We start from the raw sequence: 18,907 nt of genomic DNA on the forward strand, positions 1-18,907 counted from the left end.
GGCTGATGCACATAGATCTCAAGCTCAACACTAGCCTTAACTACACATAAACCTCTACTTCTTTATCAAGACGATCTCAAATACAAACACAGAAACCAACAAACCAACCCAAAACAGAAAACACCACCTCAAACAACATTCTGCTCACTAACCATTACTATTAAGTTTAAAATAAAAATTCCTCTAAGGATACATAATAACTCACCTTAAAAAAATGTCTAAAAATTAAACGTGAAAATTGCCTTAAGAACTATAAGCCTGCCTGCATATCATAATTAACAACAATTTTGAGGGTTTGGGGTATATTCTACAATACATTTAAATGGTCCTTTTTTGATGAATATGTGGTCCTTTCCCATCTTCTTGATCATAAACTCAGCAGTAATTGAAGAACTTGTACACAGCTTCAGATACCTGTCAGAGTGCACCCTAGGATAAATTCCTTTTCTGTGGTGCTGACCTACAACTGCCAGTTCACTGTAGCACCAGGAAAGAGAAACTCAATGTGTAGATACAAGTACTGCTTTTCCTGTGAGTAACTCACACTGAGAAGAATAACTTCTCCAAATCAAGCTCCCCAACAAGGGCCATCCAGAGGATAATCTTGTGATACCCCACATGCCCCTGTCTCTAACTAGAGTTCCAAAGGAGGAGACTGGAAAGGAAAAGGTGGCTAGTCCCACCCAACCACCTCTCATGGGGTCTCAGTTCAAGACAGGGATTCAGACGACACCACCACCACCACCACCACCACCACCACCCCCACCATCCCCATTGCTAGATTATCATCCAATTCCATAAAAAGAAAGGCCACCCATCCGACAGACTGTCTAAGAGTCAGAGGCATAGTTCCACATCTCACTTCTCTAAGTCACACAAACTGGTATTCTCTAGGGTCCTTCCAATAAAGCCATCAGAGAAACAGAAGTAACTGAGGAGAAGAGTTATTTATACACTATATTAATGAGTCACACTGGCCACTGTTCTAAGTATTGTACAAATAAAATAGTGCTTCCGGGCAATGAGGTGTCTCTGTGGGTAAAGGCACCTGTAGAGTAAACCTGTCAACCGGAGCTCGAGTCGGAAGCCCAGACCGCTCCAGAAAGGTGGAAGAAGAGAAATGACTCTGCAAACTTGTCCTCTGACCTCCACACATAAGCTATTACATACATGCCTACATATAAACTTCATGTACATACACACACACATAAAATGTGGAGAAAATGCTTTTAGCAAACTAAATATCCAAAAATGATTAATATGTAAAAACTACAGAGAATTGGTCACATCACTCAGGAAAATCTGAAAAGCTGTTCCAAGAGAGGACGCATTTCTACAAGGCGAATTTTTAACACTCTCATTCAGTTTCACTACATTGCTCCTATATGGACATGACTGAAGCAAAAAGGAAAATTCACACATTAGTCACCCAGAGTATGGGTTACCCAGGGTCCGGGTCAGATGCTACATCCGGCGTGGGATATCTGAGGGGAAAAAAATCTACGTACACTATGCTCTTATGTCTGTTAATTTTATTCCACTAAGACAAAATTCCATCTACTCAGCTACAGCTCTGTCAGGCATTCAGGACAAGAATAAATGTAGATACACCAAATTCTTTATTTCTACTTTATTTCTCTGGGATGAAATCCTATCTCCATAGCTTCAGTTCTGTCCTGACACTCAGTTCTTTGTTCCCTCATTTACTGTCCTCTCATAGTCCTGCTAATGACTAAGCTCTTATGCTTCCAGCCTCATCTTCGTCCTCTGTTTCTTCACCCTCCATGTCTACTTGCTCTCTACTCCTGGCTCTGATGAACTCTACAAGAGTTCTGCCTTACCATCTACAAAACCTCTGTCTTCTTCCCTTCTCCCTGGCCATGCCATTCTGTCCTACAGAAAACACCTGTCCCTTCCTCCCCTGGCCACTAGGTCCTCTGCCTCCTCAGGAATCTTGCTCCACCTGACCTTCCACCTTGATATGTAAAAACCTCTTTTCTTCTCAGTCAATTGCTCTGGAGAGCCACTAGGCCTCAAGGCAAGGGGATGGTCTAAGCTTCAATAGCACAAAAAACAAAGCTATGGTTTCCGCCAGCGTGACCTTATCCAAGTACTGGCTGGAACGGTGAAGTTCACACACACTTTCTATGGGAATTGTGAGCACAAGAAATTCATAACAAGGCACAGCTGAATATTAAGCTGTGTAACACCAAATAGTTCATGCTAGATGGCTTGCCACTTGACTGACCCTTGGCCTGGTCACGATATAGCTTTGATGTACAGCTGGACTCCTTATAACATATTCTTGTGGCTCACCACACCAGAGCTCTATTACTCTGCAGAGAATGGAAAGCAGAGGCAACAGGGACTAGCAGAGGTTAAAATGTGAGCCCACACAGCTAACCTATCCTCTTCAGTAGGTGTAAGGTACAATGAACAAATAAAACACCTAAAAGAAATGGGACCACTTACCTGCTTCTCTTTCTTCTGTATTTTCATTTTCATCAATTAAGGGAAGATTTTATTTCTATAAAACACACAAAAAAAATAAAGATTATGATAAATCTCACACAAAACATTTAAAATTGCCTCCAAATAACTGTCCAACAATGCCCAGACCTCTAAGTCTACATCTAACTCTCACCAGACCCACTTTATTGTTCTAGATGGGATGAAGCAAAAGAAATACTGTTTTTGTAGATCAGGGAATTTATAAAAGATGCTGGCATATCAAAGCTACCAGGTAACTAAAAGCAGAAACAAAAATAAATGGTATAACTTTATTGATGGGAATGAAGAGGAAAGGGTACAAACAGGTAAGCTTCATTCTTTGGGGGAAATAAAAGTTCAATATATAATGTTTACCACAGAAAAATCATTCTAATAACAGAAATATAGACAATAGAAAAAGAGACCTCAATGGTTTAAAGTAACTTTGTCTAAGAGTGGGACAGGGGTTGACACAGGGTAGAGGATAGCACTCTTTCATCTCATTGTAAGTGTTCCTATGATATTGGATGATTTAAAACCATGTAAATATATTACTTGGTAAACTGCATTACAATCATTCATTGTTTAAAGGACTGTTTTCATTCTACTCATGTCTTAAGCCATCATTCTCACTCCAAGCACAATGGCCTTTGTGTTACAATTCTTCAATATGACTTGTGAGCTCCTCAAGAGTCCAGCAACTGGTTTTCTCGGACAGGAAAGATCCCTGGTCCTGCTTGCATCACTACCTACAAGTACCACCTATGGGTCTCACACACAAACTGTAGAGGGATCATAGAATCCTGGCTACTGGCTCTAGGCTAGATTTAGAGACTGCCTAACACTTTACCAGAGGCATACAATCACATCAGAATTAATCACATCCATATGAATGTGATGTGTAGGCATTAGTAGACCTTTGAAATTAATGTGAAGTAAGTATTTGAGGTGGTAGATATGTGTTTCCTAGTTCAATTTAATTATTCCATATTATACTCATAAATCCTAACACCACTTCATAGTTCATAAGTATATATAACCACAGTTGGTCAATATACCACAAAAATAATTTTTTAAAGTTAAAAGTACAACTTCTTAAGCTGTGGGCTATGATGACATAGAGAGTTACATAACTGAATGTAGTGGTCACAAAAATTTGGCAACAGTAAAAGGTTTCTGAATTGCAATTACCAGAAATTAGTCAAAATCAAATGTATAATGAAGCTAGATTTCCTAGCAGTATTTCCCTACTTCACTGCAGCCTTGGTTTGGCACACATTTGTTCTTTGCACTGTTGGGGAATATTATTTTAAGGTGTGTTACTTTTGTTTATGTTGCGTTTGTTTAACTTGGTGAAGCTGTGTTACTGTGCCTCTAAAACACCTGGTGGTCTAATAATGAATGGCCGGCCAAAAGGGAGGCAGGAAAAAGGATAGGCGGGGCTGGCAGGCAGAGAGAATATATAGAAGAAATCTGGGAGAGGAAGGAAGCAGGAGGGAGAGAAGGAGGACGACATTAGAGGCCAGCTACCCAGCTACACAACTTGCAATGGAGTAAGAAAGAAAGGTATACAGAAATAGAGAAAGGTAAAGGCCAGAGGCAAAAGACAGAGGGGTTAATATAAGTTAAGAAAGGCTGGCAAGAAACAAGCCAAGCTAAGGCCAGGCATTTATAATTAAGAATAAGCCTCTGTGTGTGATTTATTTGGGAGCTGGGTGGCAGGCCCCTCAAAAGAGTAAAAAACAAACAACATTGCACTGCACACACCATCACATTGCATGGCACTAATGAACACAACTATGATGTTATGCAGTGCAGTGCTTTCCAACTGTACAGAGTTTTATTATTATAACAAAACACAATGGCTTTATTATAGAAAACTAAAACTTCAGTATTTTTCCTATTAACCATTTTCCAGCATATAAACATCAAATTAATATATCTCTGAATTGTGTTATTATAGAATGAGTTTTTAAAATGCTGCTTGAGTTGCTGACTTGAGTTTCATAAAAAAGTGATTTAGCAAATTTTGGCTTGTGATTAGGGCAAAATTTCCAATTTCTGCAATGGCCCTAAACATTTCTGTCATGTTCTATGTACTATGTGCTTATGTGAAGCAGCATTCTCCACAATGACCCTTATAAGATCAAACTATTGCTCAAGGGGTAGGGTGATGGCTTAGTGGATGTGATGCATGTGTGCAAACTCTAGGATCTGAGTCTGAACCCCGAACTTGTGAAAGCTGGGTGCAGTAGCATGTGTTGTAACTCCAGTGCTCTTACGAAAAGATTCGAGGGAGAGAAAGGGGAATCCTCAGAAGCTCATACACAGCTAGCGTGTAGAATGCAGCACAGCAGCTAACAACAACAACAAAAAGAGACCCTGCATAGACACACAGAACCAACAAAAAGAAACCTTGTCTCAAACAAGAAAGGTGAGGACTGACATCTAAATTTGTCCTCTGACCTTGACACATGCTACGGCATGCATGTGTCCGCACACATACATACATGCATACACAGAAACATACATACAGATAAAGACGAATCACCTCTGAAAAAACACTGAAGATGCTCTATGTCTTTTAGTGCCATATATTCAGCTAGGATTTAATTCTTTATGTAAAAATAAACAAGTACAACCATCTCATTAGTACATAATCTTTTTAAGAGGTAAAATCACATGCATGACAAAAATAGTTTTAAAGTATATTCCTTGTAATATATTATCAAGTATTTATTATCAAATTTTGTGTACCTTTTTTATACACCTACATTCTGGAGTCATGCGTGGACAAAGCTAAAGATAATCTGCTCTAGTGGCTGACCTACCAGGGTGCTGCTATTTGCCAAGAGCACCAGGGACAAGGAGGTAACAAGCTGGAAAGCAGGCAAGGCAGGGAGGAAGACTGTTGGCTTAGTCGGGAAAGTGGAAGTCCCACGAGTACATGATGCTTCTAAGTAAGTCAGAGTCAGCGCTGAGGCAACAATTAGTCACCGTAAGACAACCATCAATCAAAGAGAAAGTAACAGTTCTGAATCACAGCAGGTAAAACTTAAAAGAATACTCTTTCTTATATTTCATCATAATTCTAGGTAAATCATGTTAACAGTTTTTTTCCCTTTAATTTCAACTTCAAATTATTAAACTCAGGAAAATCATCATTCTTAGCCACCACTACCATGTATTTCTTGATCATTACAGAAAAACCAATATTCTCAACCTATCTTACAAACTACCACAAATTCTGAAATTAAGTTTAGAAAGTAATTCCAGCTAATAAAAATGGTATTATCATAACTAGACATATATACTAAAACTTCTGCCCAATAAAATGGAATCATTAAAAATACAGAAAAATTCTACCAGCACCAATAAAGCCCACAAAAGAACAATTGTTACTAACATAACTGTTTACTAGACACTTCAAAACGTGTTCCTAAGCATCTCACAATTAACAGACGTCCTCTCTTAGACTACCTCACTTTTTAAAGTGTGGTATTGTATTTCCCCAAATATTGTGCATTCTAATAAACTTATCTGGGGTCAGAGACAGAGCAGCCACAATATTAAACATAAAGGATAGGCAGTGGTAGCACACACCTTTAATCCTAGCATTCCAGAGGCAGAAATCCATGTGTTCAAGGAAACGGCCAGGCATGGTGACACACGCCTTTAATCCCAGAAAGCAAGCCTTTAATCCCAGGGAGTGGTGGTAGAAAGCAGAAAGGTATATAAGGTGTGAGGACCAGAAACTAGAAGCATTTGGCTGGTTAAGCATTCAGGCTTTCGAGCAGTAGTTCAGCTGAGACCCATTCTGGATGAGGACTCAGAGGCCTCCAGTCTGAGGAAACAAGACCAGTCTGAGGAATTGGCAAGGTGAGATAGCTGTGGCTTGTTCTGTCTCTCTGATCTACCAGCATTGACCCCAATAACTGGCCTCAGGTTTGATTTTATTAATAAGAACTTTTACGATTCCTGCTACATTAAAGGCTTTCTGATGACACACATTACAACACAATCGAACACAAACAAACAAACCCCACAACTAATCTCCTGTAACGCTGAATGCCATCACTAGGAATGGTTTGTGTTTCTGCACACATTAGAAATGGCTTTTATGGCCTATGTTGCTGTGTCACCATCATTTAGATGTTGTGATTAGATCGTGACTCAATAAAGAGCAAATCAAATAGCAAATTCAGAATCTCAACACTTAATTAAAAAGCATAATATAATACATTTCTGAAGGCCCTGGGTGTGTAAACCAGGAAATCTGTCTCAGGGGAAAAACTAACTTCTAAATCACATGAAAACTGAAGGACTCTCAGGCCCTCCTCACTGTATCCCAATACTTCTAAGTACAGCATGTAATTACCTTCTCTGAACTATATATTGCTAATAACATAAAAGGCAAACAATATAAAAGTTCCCATTCCTTCCTATGCTCACCATGAAATATGCTTCTATTAAGAAAAAAAAAATGAGTGTCAGGTTCCAGTAAGAACTTTTTACATTACTCTCTCTAGTTCATGAATTCTTTTCAGTAGTGTATCTGCCATTTTCCAATTCTTCAATGTTGTACTATGCACACTTAAAAATAGAAAAACACCAGGTTCACACTATTCAACAATTAATATATAGGTATCATTTAAATATTTTAAATTTAAAAATAAATTAAGTTTTTATTTTTAAAGATAAATTTTTAAAATAAATTTATTTTGTTTTTAAAGATAGGGTCTTACCACCCCTGACACTGCCTGGACGGCCAGGACACAGAGGTGGGATGGCCTAGAAACCTAGGATAGAATCAAACACAACTGGCCAAAAAAAAAAAAAAAAAACCAGTGAAATGATTCTTAATGATATTCTACTATATTCATAGATTGGTGCCTAGCCCAATGGTCATCAGAGAGGCTTCACCCAGCAACTGATGGAAACAGATGCAGAGACCCACAGCCAAATATTAGGTGGAGCTCTAGAAATCCTGAAGAGGGGGAGGAAGAATTGTAGGAACCAAAGGGGTCAAAGATACCACAAAAAAAAACCCATAGAATCAACTAACCTGAGCTCATAGGGATTCAGAAACTAAAGCAACAACAAAACAAGGGAGCTGCACAGGACTGACCTAGGCCCTCTACACACACGTTACAGTTGTGTAGCTTGGTCTTCTTGAGGGACTCCTAACAGTGGGAGCAGGGGCTGTCTCTGACTCTGTTGACTACTTTTAAGTCCCTTTCCTCCTCCTGCATTGCCTGGTCCAGCCTTAATAGAAGAGGAGGTGCCTAGTCTCACTGCATCTTGATAGACCATGGGTGGTTGATATCCACGGGAGGCCTGCCCTTTCCTGAAGAGAAAGGGAGGAGGAAGAGTCTCTCTATACTCCATGTTGTCTATGCCCTCATTAACACCATTTTATTACTACTAAGAGTATTTTTCCCTGAAATGCTGACACATAATTCTCAATCTTAAGACTTCAACCCTTTAATACAGTTCCTCATGTTGTGATGACCAACCATAAAATCATTTTCACTGCTACTTCATAACTGTAATTTTGCTACTGTTATGAATTGTAATGTAAATATCTGATATGCAACCCCTGTGAAAGGGTCATCTGACGCAAAGGGGTTGCAACCCACAGGTTGAGAACCACTGTGCTAACAAAAGTAGATGCTCTTTGGTAGGTACTGTGATTTAAAAAAAAAAAAAAAAAAAAAAAAACCACAATACCCTTAAATGGAGAGCAGAGTCTGCATAAGCAATATGTCCCCTAGTCCATGTCTACTGATCTGGCATTATTTATTTTCCAGCATAATCCAGCAATACTGAACACCTACCTACAGGTCCTAACACTTGCCCTGGTCACTCAGGTCCTGCTCAGGCCATCTCTACCTGGAAAACTCTTCCAACACCCATCCTTATATGGTATCTTAGCCTTCAAACTTGACTCTAGGCTATGTTCTCTGACTCCTCCACATCCCATCATTTTCCCAGTAACCCCCTGGGAAACACCTGACTAGTGGTAAGTTTCTAAGACATCATGTCCTCTTGCTGTTTCACTTATTAGTGAACAACAGGCAGGAGGGCATTTTCCTTGGGCTTCAAGAGGACTGCTGCAATGTCCTTCCACCACTTCTGGTGAGAGCTAAGCCTTTCTCATTCCTGCTCATTTACAGGGGGCATTATCTTCCCTCTTGAAAGCCTGCAGAAACATTTTTTTCACAATAATATGCCTTGGAACTATTTTTCCCACAATGTTGGTACATTCTTTCACAATTTAGAAATGTAGGTCCTTTCAAATAGAAAGATCTTGTATTATTTCTTCCTAATTCCCTCCCTACTGTGTTCTTTGAATGGAATGCCTGCTCTGTATATGAATGGTGGGCCTTCAACTCAAAGGCACACTTTTAATTTATTCTCATTTATATTCATTCTTACATTTTCCTCCCTTTGTCCTGCTCCATCTCTTGCTCTACTTTCTGGGAAACCTCTTCAACTTTATTTTATAACTCTTCTTTGTTTTAAATGGCTAATTTTTAAACATTCAATAATATATTTTTGTGCTCTGGTGTTTTTATTATCTTCTAAGCTTACTGCCAGCTTAACTAACAACGGAAGGGTGTTTGTTCAAATGACAAGTAGCCATTCTTGCCTTTCAAAGACAACCACATGATCTAGTGGGCATGTTTTTGTGCAACAATAATATATATCTGGAGTGAGGAAAGGCTTTTCTGCTTTAAAGGTTTCCTTGTACTTGATCTGTGGGTGAGAAGTTGTATTTTGTATTAAAGGTAGGCCAGTTCCAAATATACTTAAGGGCTTAAACAATCCGTGAATATGCAGTGCTGGGGGATTAACTGTCTTGTACATGTTATGCAAGTATTCCACCACTGAATGACATCCCAAACCCTTGGGTTTTGATATAGAATCTCTCTATGCAGCCTAGGCTGGACCATTGCTCTCCATCCTCCTGCATCTGCATCTTGAATGCTAAGATTCTAGACCCTGTCCCACCACATTGGGCTTTCCCCTTCCGTTGATGATGGGAATGGACAATGGGTATGCTATAAGCTACATCAAGTAGCCCCACCTATTAGGATGTACAGTTCATATATTAGACCTCCTTGAGTATAACTCAGGCAGATATTTGATCTTCACTATCTGACAGAGATAAGATAAACTCATGACTACAGTCAACAATTGTTTGCATCTGTAGGACTAAAGGAGGACCAACAGGGCAAACACATCTGTTCTCACTGCTTCTGCATGTATTTAGTAAATCAATAGAACATTAACATCATACATGGATTTGTCACAAATGGATTAAAGGGAAGCTATCACTGAATGAGAAACTTTTGAAGCTTAGATTAAAAATCTACCTCTTTTACTGGATTAGTGCCTAATTAGGAACACTTGCTAAAGGTCTCAAGTGAGGAACCACTAACGCTATCCCCATTTCCAAACTTTGACAATCCTTGCAGGAAAGAATACATTATTACCAATATTAACTTAAAACTACACTCGGGGGCTGGAGAGATGGCGAAGCAATTAAGAGTACTCAGTGCTCTTGAAAAGGATCCAGTTCAGTTCCCAAGCACCTCACTGGGTGATGAAGTTGCCTGTAACTCTAGCTCCAGGGGGATCCTCTGAGGCACCTACACTCATGTGCACACACCCAAACACAGACACATACACACACAAATAATAATCTTTAAAAAAATAAATCTTTAAAAAACTACTCTTCAAAAGAAAAGTGTTCAAAACATTCCATGTTTTAAAAAAAAGCTTTGATCTCCTGAAGGTAGATAGCGTAAACACAAAGAGTCATGATTTTAATCCTTGTCTTTAAGAAGAAATAACCAGCAGTAAAGGCAATAACAGGAACCTTCCAAGGATACCTAGAAACTCTTGTTACTGGACTAAAGTACTATATAAGAGGTTTGCTGTAGACTGTGAATTGCAAGGTTTTTCTAACTGGATCAATGTCCTCAGGCTATTTAATCACTACTGACTTCCAGTGTCTTCTGTTGCTAGAATTCTTTTCTATAATCTTGACATAAGTGTATAGAAACATTTCAGTAATATCAGACATGACACATTGTATAGAGACTTCAGTAATGTCATGTGCACAGAATCAGAACTGACTGTGGCATAACTGTGCACACAGTCAAATTTTTCTTTTTTATTATGTGTGTGTACGTGCGTGTTGAGTGCAGGTACCCACAAAAGTCAGAAGAGAGTTTCAGATCCCCTAGAGCTGGAGTTACAGATTCTGACACACCAGATGTAGGTGCTGAAAACTAAACTCGGGCACAGTATGCACTTTTAATCACTAAGCCAAATCTCCAGCTCCACAGCCAATGTTTTAACGAGACCATTTGCATAATATGTGGATAAATCTCAATCTCAAATACCAGCCCATCTCTTCCATTTGAGAAAATAATTTCTTACTACTAATCTGGTGATAAAAATCCACATGCTTGGTAGATCACTACTATAGACAGCATCAGAAATGACCAGGCCCTTACAGAGCTATCAAAATCACATCAGGGCATTTAAAACCTGCCTTTGCTTCCTTCCTATATTTAGACTGTATATCATAATGCCAACAGGTGACAGCCAGGAATGAACGCATTTGTACACAGAACTGAAGAAAACAGTCCACTGACAGCCAAGCCCACTCAAGATTCAGAGTTCTGAAAATTCAAGTGATAATCCCATGTGAGGAGACAAAGGGTTTTTACCAATGACATCTACAGTCAGCCTCTGAAGGACCCACCAATTAACATGCTACCTTTGTCTCCTAACATTTTAATGCCTTCAGCAGAACAGTAACATGTATAGATTTGGAAATGAAGTTATCTAAGTTCTAAATACAAGCATACTTTGGTCAATTATCAAATCTTCCTGGGTCTGTTTCAATTACAGAACATGTATAAAAAGTACATGAATTTTAAAAAAGTTATTCTATTACATCAAAGTCAGTCACCTACACAAAGTAACTTAAACATGCCAGGGCATCAAAAATGATTTAAGATATTTTCTGTTTACCAAGAAAGCATATACAAATACAAAAGTTTCTCAACTCCAAATATAAATTCTAGAAAGCTACTGGTGACCCAAGATGACTCAGAGGGCAAAGGCATCTGTTGCCAAGCCCAATGACCTGTGTACTTGACCCCTGGATCCTCATGATGGCTAGAAAGAGAGAACCAATTCACACAAATTGTACCCTGACCTTCACTTACATGCCATATATGCACACACATTACAAAAATTATTTTAACTATTAGACATATTTTTAGAATATAGTTATAAAATAGAACTACTGATACACAGATGAACCTCAAGTGTACTATGCTGACTGAAAGAAGCAACTAAAGAGTGTATATTCAGTGATTTCATTTATATGACATCCTGAGACACAAACTGAAAGCCATGACTACCTAACTAGAAATTAAAAATACTCCTAAAAATACTCCAAGGAGTATTTTTAAATAGAAAATTGTATTTTTTTAAATTTAATATTTAAATAGTAAATAGAAAATTGCAGTTGGGACATGTGCAAAAGGTAGAACTGTGGCAGAGGATAATTTCACTCCTGACTACAAGAAACAGGAAGCAATTAAGACAGCTCGAAATAACTATCGTTCAGGAGGACACTAGAACATACCTCAGACAATATGGATGGATCTTTCCAATAACATTACACAAAAAAGAAACTTTTATATAAATTCATATAATACCTAAGCATGGATAAAGATTTAAGGGATGCAACTATAATTCTGTTCATTTAAATTCATAAAGTCTTCCATTATATCATAATTTTGAATTTTAAACCACTGTTATAGAGCAATTTATGGTAAGAAAATCTAACTGGTACTGATCCAAGACACCCAGAAACAAAGCAAATGAGTTAGCAGCAATCCTAACTAACCTGTAGACTTCTCAGCAGTAGACTGGTTTTCCCCCTAGTTCTACAACTCTGCTACATTGAAGTACAACTTCTAAAAGCTCAAGGTTTTCCCATGCTGTCTTTGTTTAAAGGAAATAGACTGTGAATCTGACACAAACTTTCTCAGTTTTACAGGTGAAATCCTGAGACCTAAATATTTTCCTATCTTTATCAAACCACCTATGCAAATCAAGGGAGATGCTTCACCCTGATGGATTTGGACATTGCAGTCTCCCATAAGCTGTTCAACCTTGGGCCTTGAGAACTGCTGTTTAACAGATAACAAGAACAATAAACTCTAAATTTTTAAAGATGAGAAACAGTTCTCAAACCTCTCTCATTCCCAATTCCTCCTTTCCTGAAACCTATAAAGAGCGTTCTGAGGTCAAGGGGCAAACATGACACAAGATGCTGCATGATGTGACGCTCTTACAAAATCAAGCAGGGTGGTGCATGACTATGATCTCAGAAAAAGCAGAAGGGGTGCCACAGATTCCAGGACAGTCTGAACTATACAGTGAGACGCCCCCACCCCCCAAAAAAAGTTATGGCAGAAGCAAATAAAGTCAGCTTTGGGAGCAAGGTGAGGGAGCAGGTAAACAGAAAACCCCCTGCTCAGTAGAAAGTTTGAAAAACAAAACATTTGTTTCTCCAAATCTAAAAGCAGAAGCTATAGGCAATAGGATACTACTTCGGATGACATTGCCTCTTTAGGTGTTACTAAGCCAAGCCACTAAAATCTCCTAATTCTACCCCTACATTATACATAATTCACTTAATTTGCATCCGTATTGGTCTAGATTGGTCACTCATTTTAATTTCATAGTATACTCGCAAATAAAATATTATTAAAACTACTGACTTCCAACACCTAAATAATTACTTACTTAGACATAGCAATCAACAAGGTTTCAGACTGACACAAAACACTATCTTTTGGGACAACTGGTCTGAGAAACAATAGAATTCATGCCAGGAGAGTCATAAAGAAAATACCAGTTACATTCTTGGCAAACTCTCAAATCAAAGGGCAGTTTAAAATATAAACTTAACTACAGTACCCTCAGCAGAAGCCCCACATTTCTGGCATCTCCAACACCCTGGGATTCCCCACTGCAATTCAGGCCTCACTTCCACAGCTTCACACATGTCTTGTCAGGGACTCCCCATGGGAATCTGACCCAGCTATACACTGCCTGGCCTCCTAGACTTTCCTTAACTATCTTGGTGTAAGCCTCTAAGACTCAGTAAGTCTTAAATTCTACATGCCTACAAACTGACCACCACATAGATGATACCAAGTCCTGACACCAGCTTGAGTGAAGTTCAGCCACTTTGGACCATGGCTGTAATAGCCTCTGATTGCCTAGACAGCTGAACCTGGGAAAACATTTCCCGAGGCTACCCTCGTGAGAACACTGACTTTTTAAAGTAAAATCTTTCAAATGAATTTGCGGTTTTCCATCCTGGGAGTCTAGATGAGTGAGGCCATACCCTATTCCTGAGGGTTTCAAAGCACCCTTCCTGCAGTCCCAGGACAGAGTGTGTGGCTTCTCTTTAAAGCCACTAATCTCTTTAGCAACTACTGTAGTCAGCAACTTTAAAGGTGCTGCTTTTCTGGCCAACTAGGCATTTTCACATCTTTCTGCATCAGTTTTCTTCCAATTCTCACTGTAAGCCTGGCTAAAAGCAGCCAATAACAACCACAACAATACCATGCTATTCTGAAATTTCTACTACCACATTAATCCTTGAATCATCCTCACTGAACATATTTCAGGGCAGGGGCAACAAAAAAAAAAAAAAATGACTAGAACTTAGCAAGAATGAACTCTAGTCCAATTCCCACCAGAATCTTTAAGAGCTAGGCCTTCACTGTCCACAGTTCTATCAGAATTCTGATTTTCTGAACTCACCAGAATCTCCCATTAAGCTCTACTGATAGCATTCTAGAACTTTTCTAGTTTGTATTTCCAAACTTTTTAAAATTCCTCTCAAAAAAACAAAAACAAAAACAAACAAACAAAAAAAAACAGTTCTGCAGGCTAAAGAACCGTATGGTCAGGTCTAGTCACAATGACCATTCCACTTTTCTGGTACCACTCTTATGTCAATCACTTTGCATCCATGTAACCACAACCTGACAGAACAACTTAAGGAATGACTTATTTGGGCTCCTGGCTTCCATCTCTGTAAGTCTCCTGAGGTTCCCATGCCAGGGAAGGCAGGTAGAGTAGAACAAAGGAGGTGGAAGTTGTGACAGAATCTTTTACAACATAGAACAGGAAGTGGAAAGAGGGAGAAATCACGGAAACATTCAAAAGCTTGCCCCATTTACTTACTTTTGCTGGCTGTTCTATCACTTCCTAAAAGTTCCACTGCTTCTCCAAGCAGCACCAAGAGCTGAGAACCAAACATTTAAAACATAAGTGTGCTGGGAACATCTGATTCAGACTGTAACAATAGCATAACTGGGTGGCTCAAAAAAAAAAAAAAAAAAAAAAAAAGACGACAGAAACAAACCCCCTCAGAAGGTGCTATTCAAGAGTTGACAGGTACAACAGTAGGGGTTGGGGAAAAGGCTCTGAGGACTTGCTGTGCAAACGTGAGGATCTGACTTCAGATGCCCAGTCTGTGCCTTGAAAATTACCTCTTAGGCAGTCATAACCAGTGAAGAGTTGGTTTCACTGGATATGTGTGATGAAAACCAAGGAGGTGCATATATGAAGAAAACCTAATTATTTTTTCATAGTTTTCAGTTTTTATAGACACACATAAACATCTTCCGTCTTTCTGAGATGTGGGTCTTGCTATACGCCTTGGTTGACTCTGAACTTGAAATCTTCCTGCCTCAGCCTCCCAAGTATGAGAATTACAGGTGTGCAATGATGCTGTCCAGATAAATATATGATTTTACTGATCATCTTTTAAAGTCTCATAGCTCTCTTAAGAGCTCACAAAATAAGTAGTCAAATCATGTAAATATTTTGGGGTCACTCTTTCCAATTTGCTGTCTCATATCTTCCTTTATACTCTCTAAAATGCCCAAAGCAACAGTGAACTGACATGAAGAACTCTGCTTCCTCAACTGTGAAATAAGGTTTAAAACTTTCTCAGGTTCCTTTCCTGAAGAGTCTACACTCTTCTAAGCCCTATAATTCTATAGCCTCAATCCTTAAAATGTATATAGAAAAAACCCTTGTAAACAAATCCTCCATGGACACAGAAACATGTTCCCTATTTAACTAAGTTCTTTCTCTGGGTAAGTAAGAAAGCTTTGATTGGTTGATCAAATGACTCATAGGTAGACAGGTAGGTAGATAAATGGATAGAGAAAGAAAAAAATAAATGGAGTGTTTTCTCCAACCAAGATTTACTAAGAAGGGAAGACTGCACGGAATTTGAAGGATGACTCAGGAAATCCACTTGTCAGAAGTAAAAACATCTTCAGCATAACATGTTAAGTACTTAAGGGCATTCTCCATATTGAGGGAAAATTAACTGAAATAATTATTATCAAAATTACAGTTTAAGTAAATTAAGAAATATATTTTAAGCCCACCCCCATGCAGCATAGCTGCAGAATCAATCCCACAAAGCCTTTCTCTTGTTAAGTGTTCCCATGCACACATGCTGTGTGGAACAGTACACAAGCCCATCTCCTTCACCATCAGACCTGAGGAGGCTTTCTCATCTTTTTTCTGTAGTTCGTATTCCTATCAATGTCTACTGTTCAAATCAACAGATTAATGTGACAGTTCCGATTTTGGGTGATCTAGCAATTTTCTTATCCACAGAGCATAACCTTTTATCAAATCAATGCAAAGCAAGCATAATTCAAACAAACTATAAAGCTTTAAAAGGCAGTAACTATTCTATAATAGAATACACCCATCCAAATTATTCACTATTCACACCCAAATTAACATTTCATAGCAATAGAGTAAAAACAGAATCACATCTAACAAAAGAGGGGAAAAGGATTACTTAAGTTTGTTAAAATATGAGAACATTACTTCAACAACAACACACACAGATAAAAACAAATCAAACAACCACTAAGTCAGGGCCAGCAAGATGTCTCAGTGGGTAGGGGTACTTCCTGTCAAGCCTGTTGACTTAAGGTAGATCCTTGGGACCCACATAAAAAAGAAAACAGACACCCACAGTTGTCCTCACCCCCATACACACATCATGACACACATGCCTGTTGGGGAATATCTGTTTACACTGTGAAGATATGTCACTGTGATTGGTTTAATAAAGAGCTGAATGGCCAATAACTAGGCAGGAGAGAACAGGCGGGACTTCCAGGGAGAGAGAGCCCTGGAAAGAAGAGAGGCAGGGATGGCAGGGACAGCAGTGAGACTCTGAAAAAGTTGGACATATGGTACAAAGCAGAGGTAACTGAGCCATGGTGACAGAATGTAGATTAATACAGACAGGTTAGTTTAAGTTTTAAGAGCTAATTGGGAAAAAGCCTAAGCTAATGCCATGCTTTCATAATTAATATTAAGTCTCCATGTCGTTATTTGGGAGCTGGCAATCCAAAGATAGTCTGACAAGAAAGCTTACTACACATGCCCACATATGCATGTGCTATGTCTGTAGCTATTAAGATACAAGGTATAGACAGTTCAGGATGGTAGCACATTGTATAATCCCAGCCCTTGGGAAACCGAGGCAACACTGGCTACATAAGCAGAGTTCCAGGCTGCTGTGGCTACTTACAGGGATTCTGTCTTGAAAAATTAAAACAAAAATAACAAGACACTAGCTGCTAAGCTGGAGAGAGGCTCATTGGTACTTAAGAGTATGTACTATTCTTCCAGAGGGCTCACAGCCACTTGTAACTCCAGATCTGGGGCATCCAAGACCTCTGGCTTCTGTGGGCATCTGCACTCCTGTGCACATACTCCCACATAAACATATATAATTAAAAGTAATAAAAAATAATAAAGATACTATCTGTGGGCCTTCTGCTACAAAGGTATGTCCTAAGATCTACTTCTGCAGTTGTATGCAGAGCAATTACTTTATGAAGATAAACAGGGTTCATTGGCCGTAGGATGTGGTGGTATTGTGTCTCCCAATATATTGTGCACCTTAATAAACTTATCTGGGGTCAGAGAACAGAACAGCCACTAAATAGACATAGAGGCCAGAAAATGGTGGCACACACACCTTTAATCTTAGCATTCTAGAGGCAGAGATCCATCTGGATCTCTGAGAGTTTAAAGCCACACTGGAAACAGCCAGGCATGGTGACACACATCTTTAATCCCAGGAAGTGATGGCAGGAAGCAGAAAGGTATATAAGGCGTGAGGACCAGGAACCAGAACCTGGTTAAGCTTTTAGGTTTTTAGCAGCAGTTCAACTGAGATTCATTCTGGATGAGGACTCAGAGGCTTCCAGTCTGAGGAAACAGGATCAGCTGAGGAATTGGCAAGGTGAGGTGGCTGTGGCTTGTTCTGCTTCTCTGATCTTCCAGCATTCACCCCAGTAACTGGCACCGGGTTTGTTTTTATTAATAAGACCACTTAAGATTCGTGCTACAGTAGGGTACAGACTCAAGCCATCTGCCAGGGTTCTCATGGCCTTTCCACATTTGAATTTTAAAAATAATGAATATAAAAATAACCCTACCTCCAAATCATCCTGTATATCAGTAATGCAGGAAAAAGTAACACTGTATAATACCAGCATACACAAGCAAAACCCACAATGTGGAGAGAAGCGGCCAGTCTCTACAACAAATAAAGTGCATTAACATCTAAATGGGGGAGGCTATCATCAATTTAAAAACAAAACAAAAAAACTAAAGAGATGTGCCAATCAATCAAATGCTTTCTGTGAACTTTATTTTGACTCAAATAATTAGCTGTAAAAAGTCACATTTAAAAAATAATAATAAAGAAAAAGATTTCGTTTTAGATAATAAGAGATTAGGGTTAATTTTGTAGGGTATGACAGTACGGTTTTCTAAAAAGTCCATACCTGACAGATGTGCACACTAAACAATTAATAGGTGAAATGACAGGTTGATGGACCCTATCATTTGAGAAGGGACAGATAAAAATAAATGGCAAGATTCATTGTACTATTCTACTTCTGTGTTGTTTAACTTTTTCTTAAAAATGTTCTTAAGGACTAAAGAAAGGACAAGAACCTAAAACCCTAAATTTGGTCACCATCCAACAGGCATGTAAAACTGTGGAGAGCCTCAGTATATAAATCAACAGGAGGCTGATGCTAATGGTCTCCATCAACTACAGGAGAGGATCTGGGCAAGCTTCTTTGTCAACAGAGAATTCATTCCAGCATGTGCCAGGAGAAGAATGCAGCCACTGAGTTTGAAGTGGAAGCCAGAAGTATTAACAACTTCCAAACTTTCCCAATCTCTATCTACCCAGAGAAATCATTCAAGGAAACTGAAATAAGACAAGACAGTTTTAAACACA

At 38.9% G+C, this 18,907-nt stretch overlaps 1 protein-coding gene across 2 annotated transcripts in view; it reads right to left on the reverse strand.

Moving 5' to 3' along the window:
* Positions 1-18,907, reverse strand: part of Chd6 (chromodomain helicase DNA binding protein 6) — a 193,917-nt gene that overhangs the window by 141,625 nt on the left and 33,385 nt on the right. The window contains exons 1-2 of one of the 2 annotated variants that reach the window (XM_059261842.1): positions 14,788-14,850; positions 2,473-2,527 (exon numbers count right to left, since the gene is read on the reverse strand). In XM_059261842.1, the coding sequence (XP_059117825.1) occupies positions 2,473-2,505 (33 nt within the window). In that variant the 5' untranslated portion in view covers positions 2,506-2,527; positions 14,788-14,850. Of the gene's footprint in view, positions 1-2,472; positions 2,528-14,787; positions 14,851-18,907 lie in introns of those variants that run through there. The other variant, XM_059261841.1, reaches the window with a different exon arrangement.

This window comes from Peromyscus eremicus, chromosome 4 (assembly GCF_949786415.1).
Source record: "Peromyscus eremicus chromosome 4, PerEre_H2_v1, whole genome shotgun sequence".
Lineage (NCBI taxonomy): Eukaryota > Metazoa > Chordata > Mammalia > Rodentia > Cricetidae > Peromyscus > Peromyscus eremicus.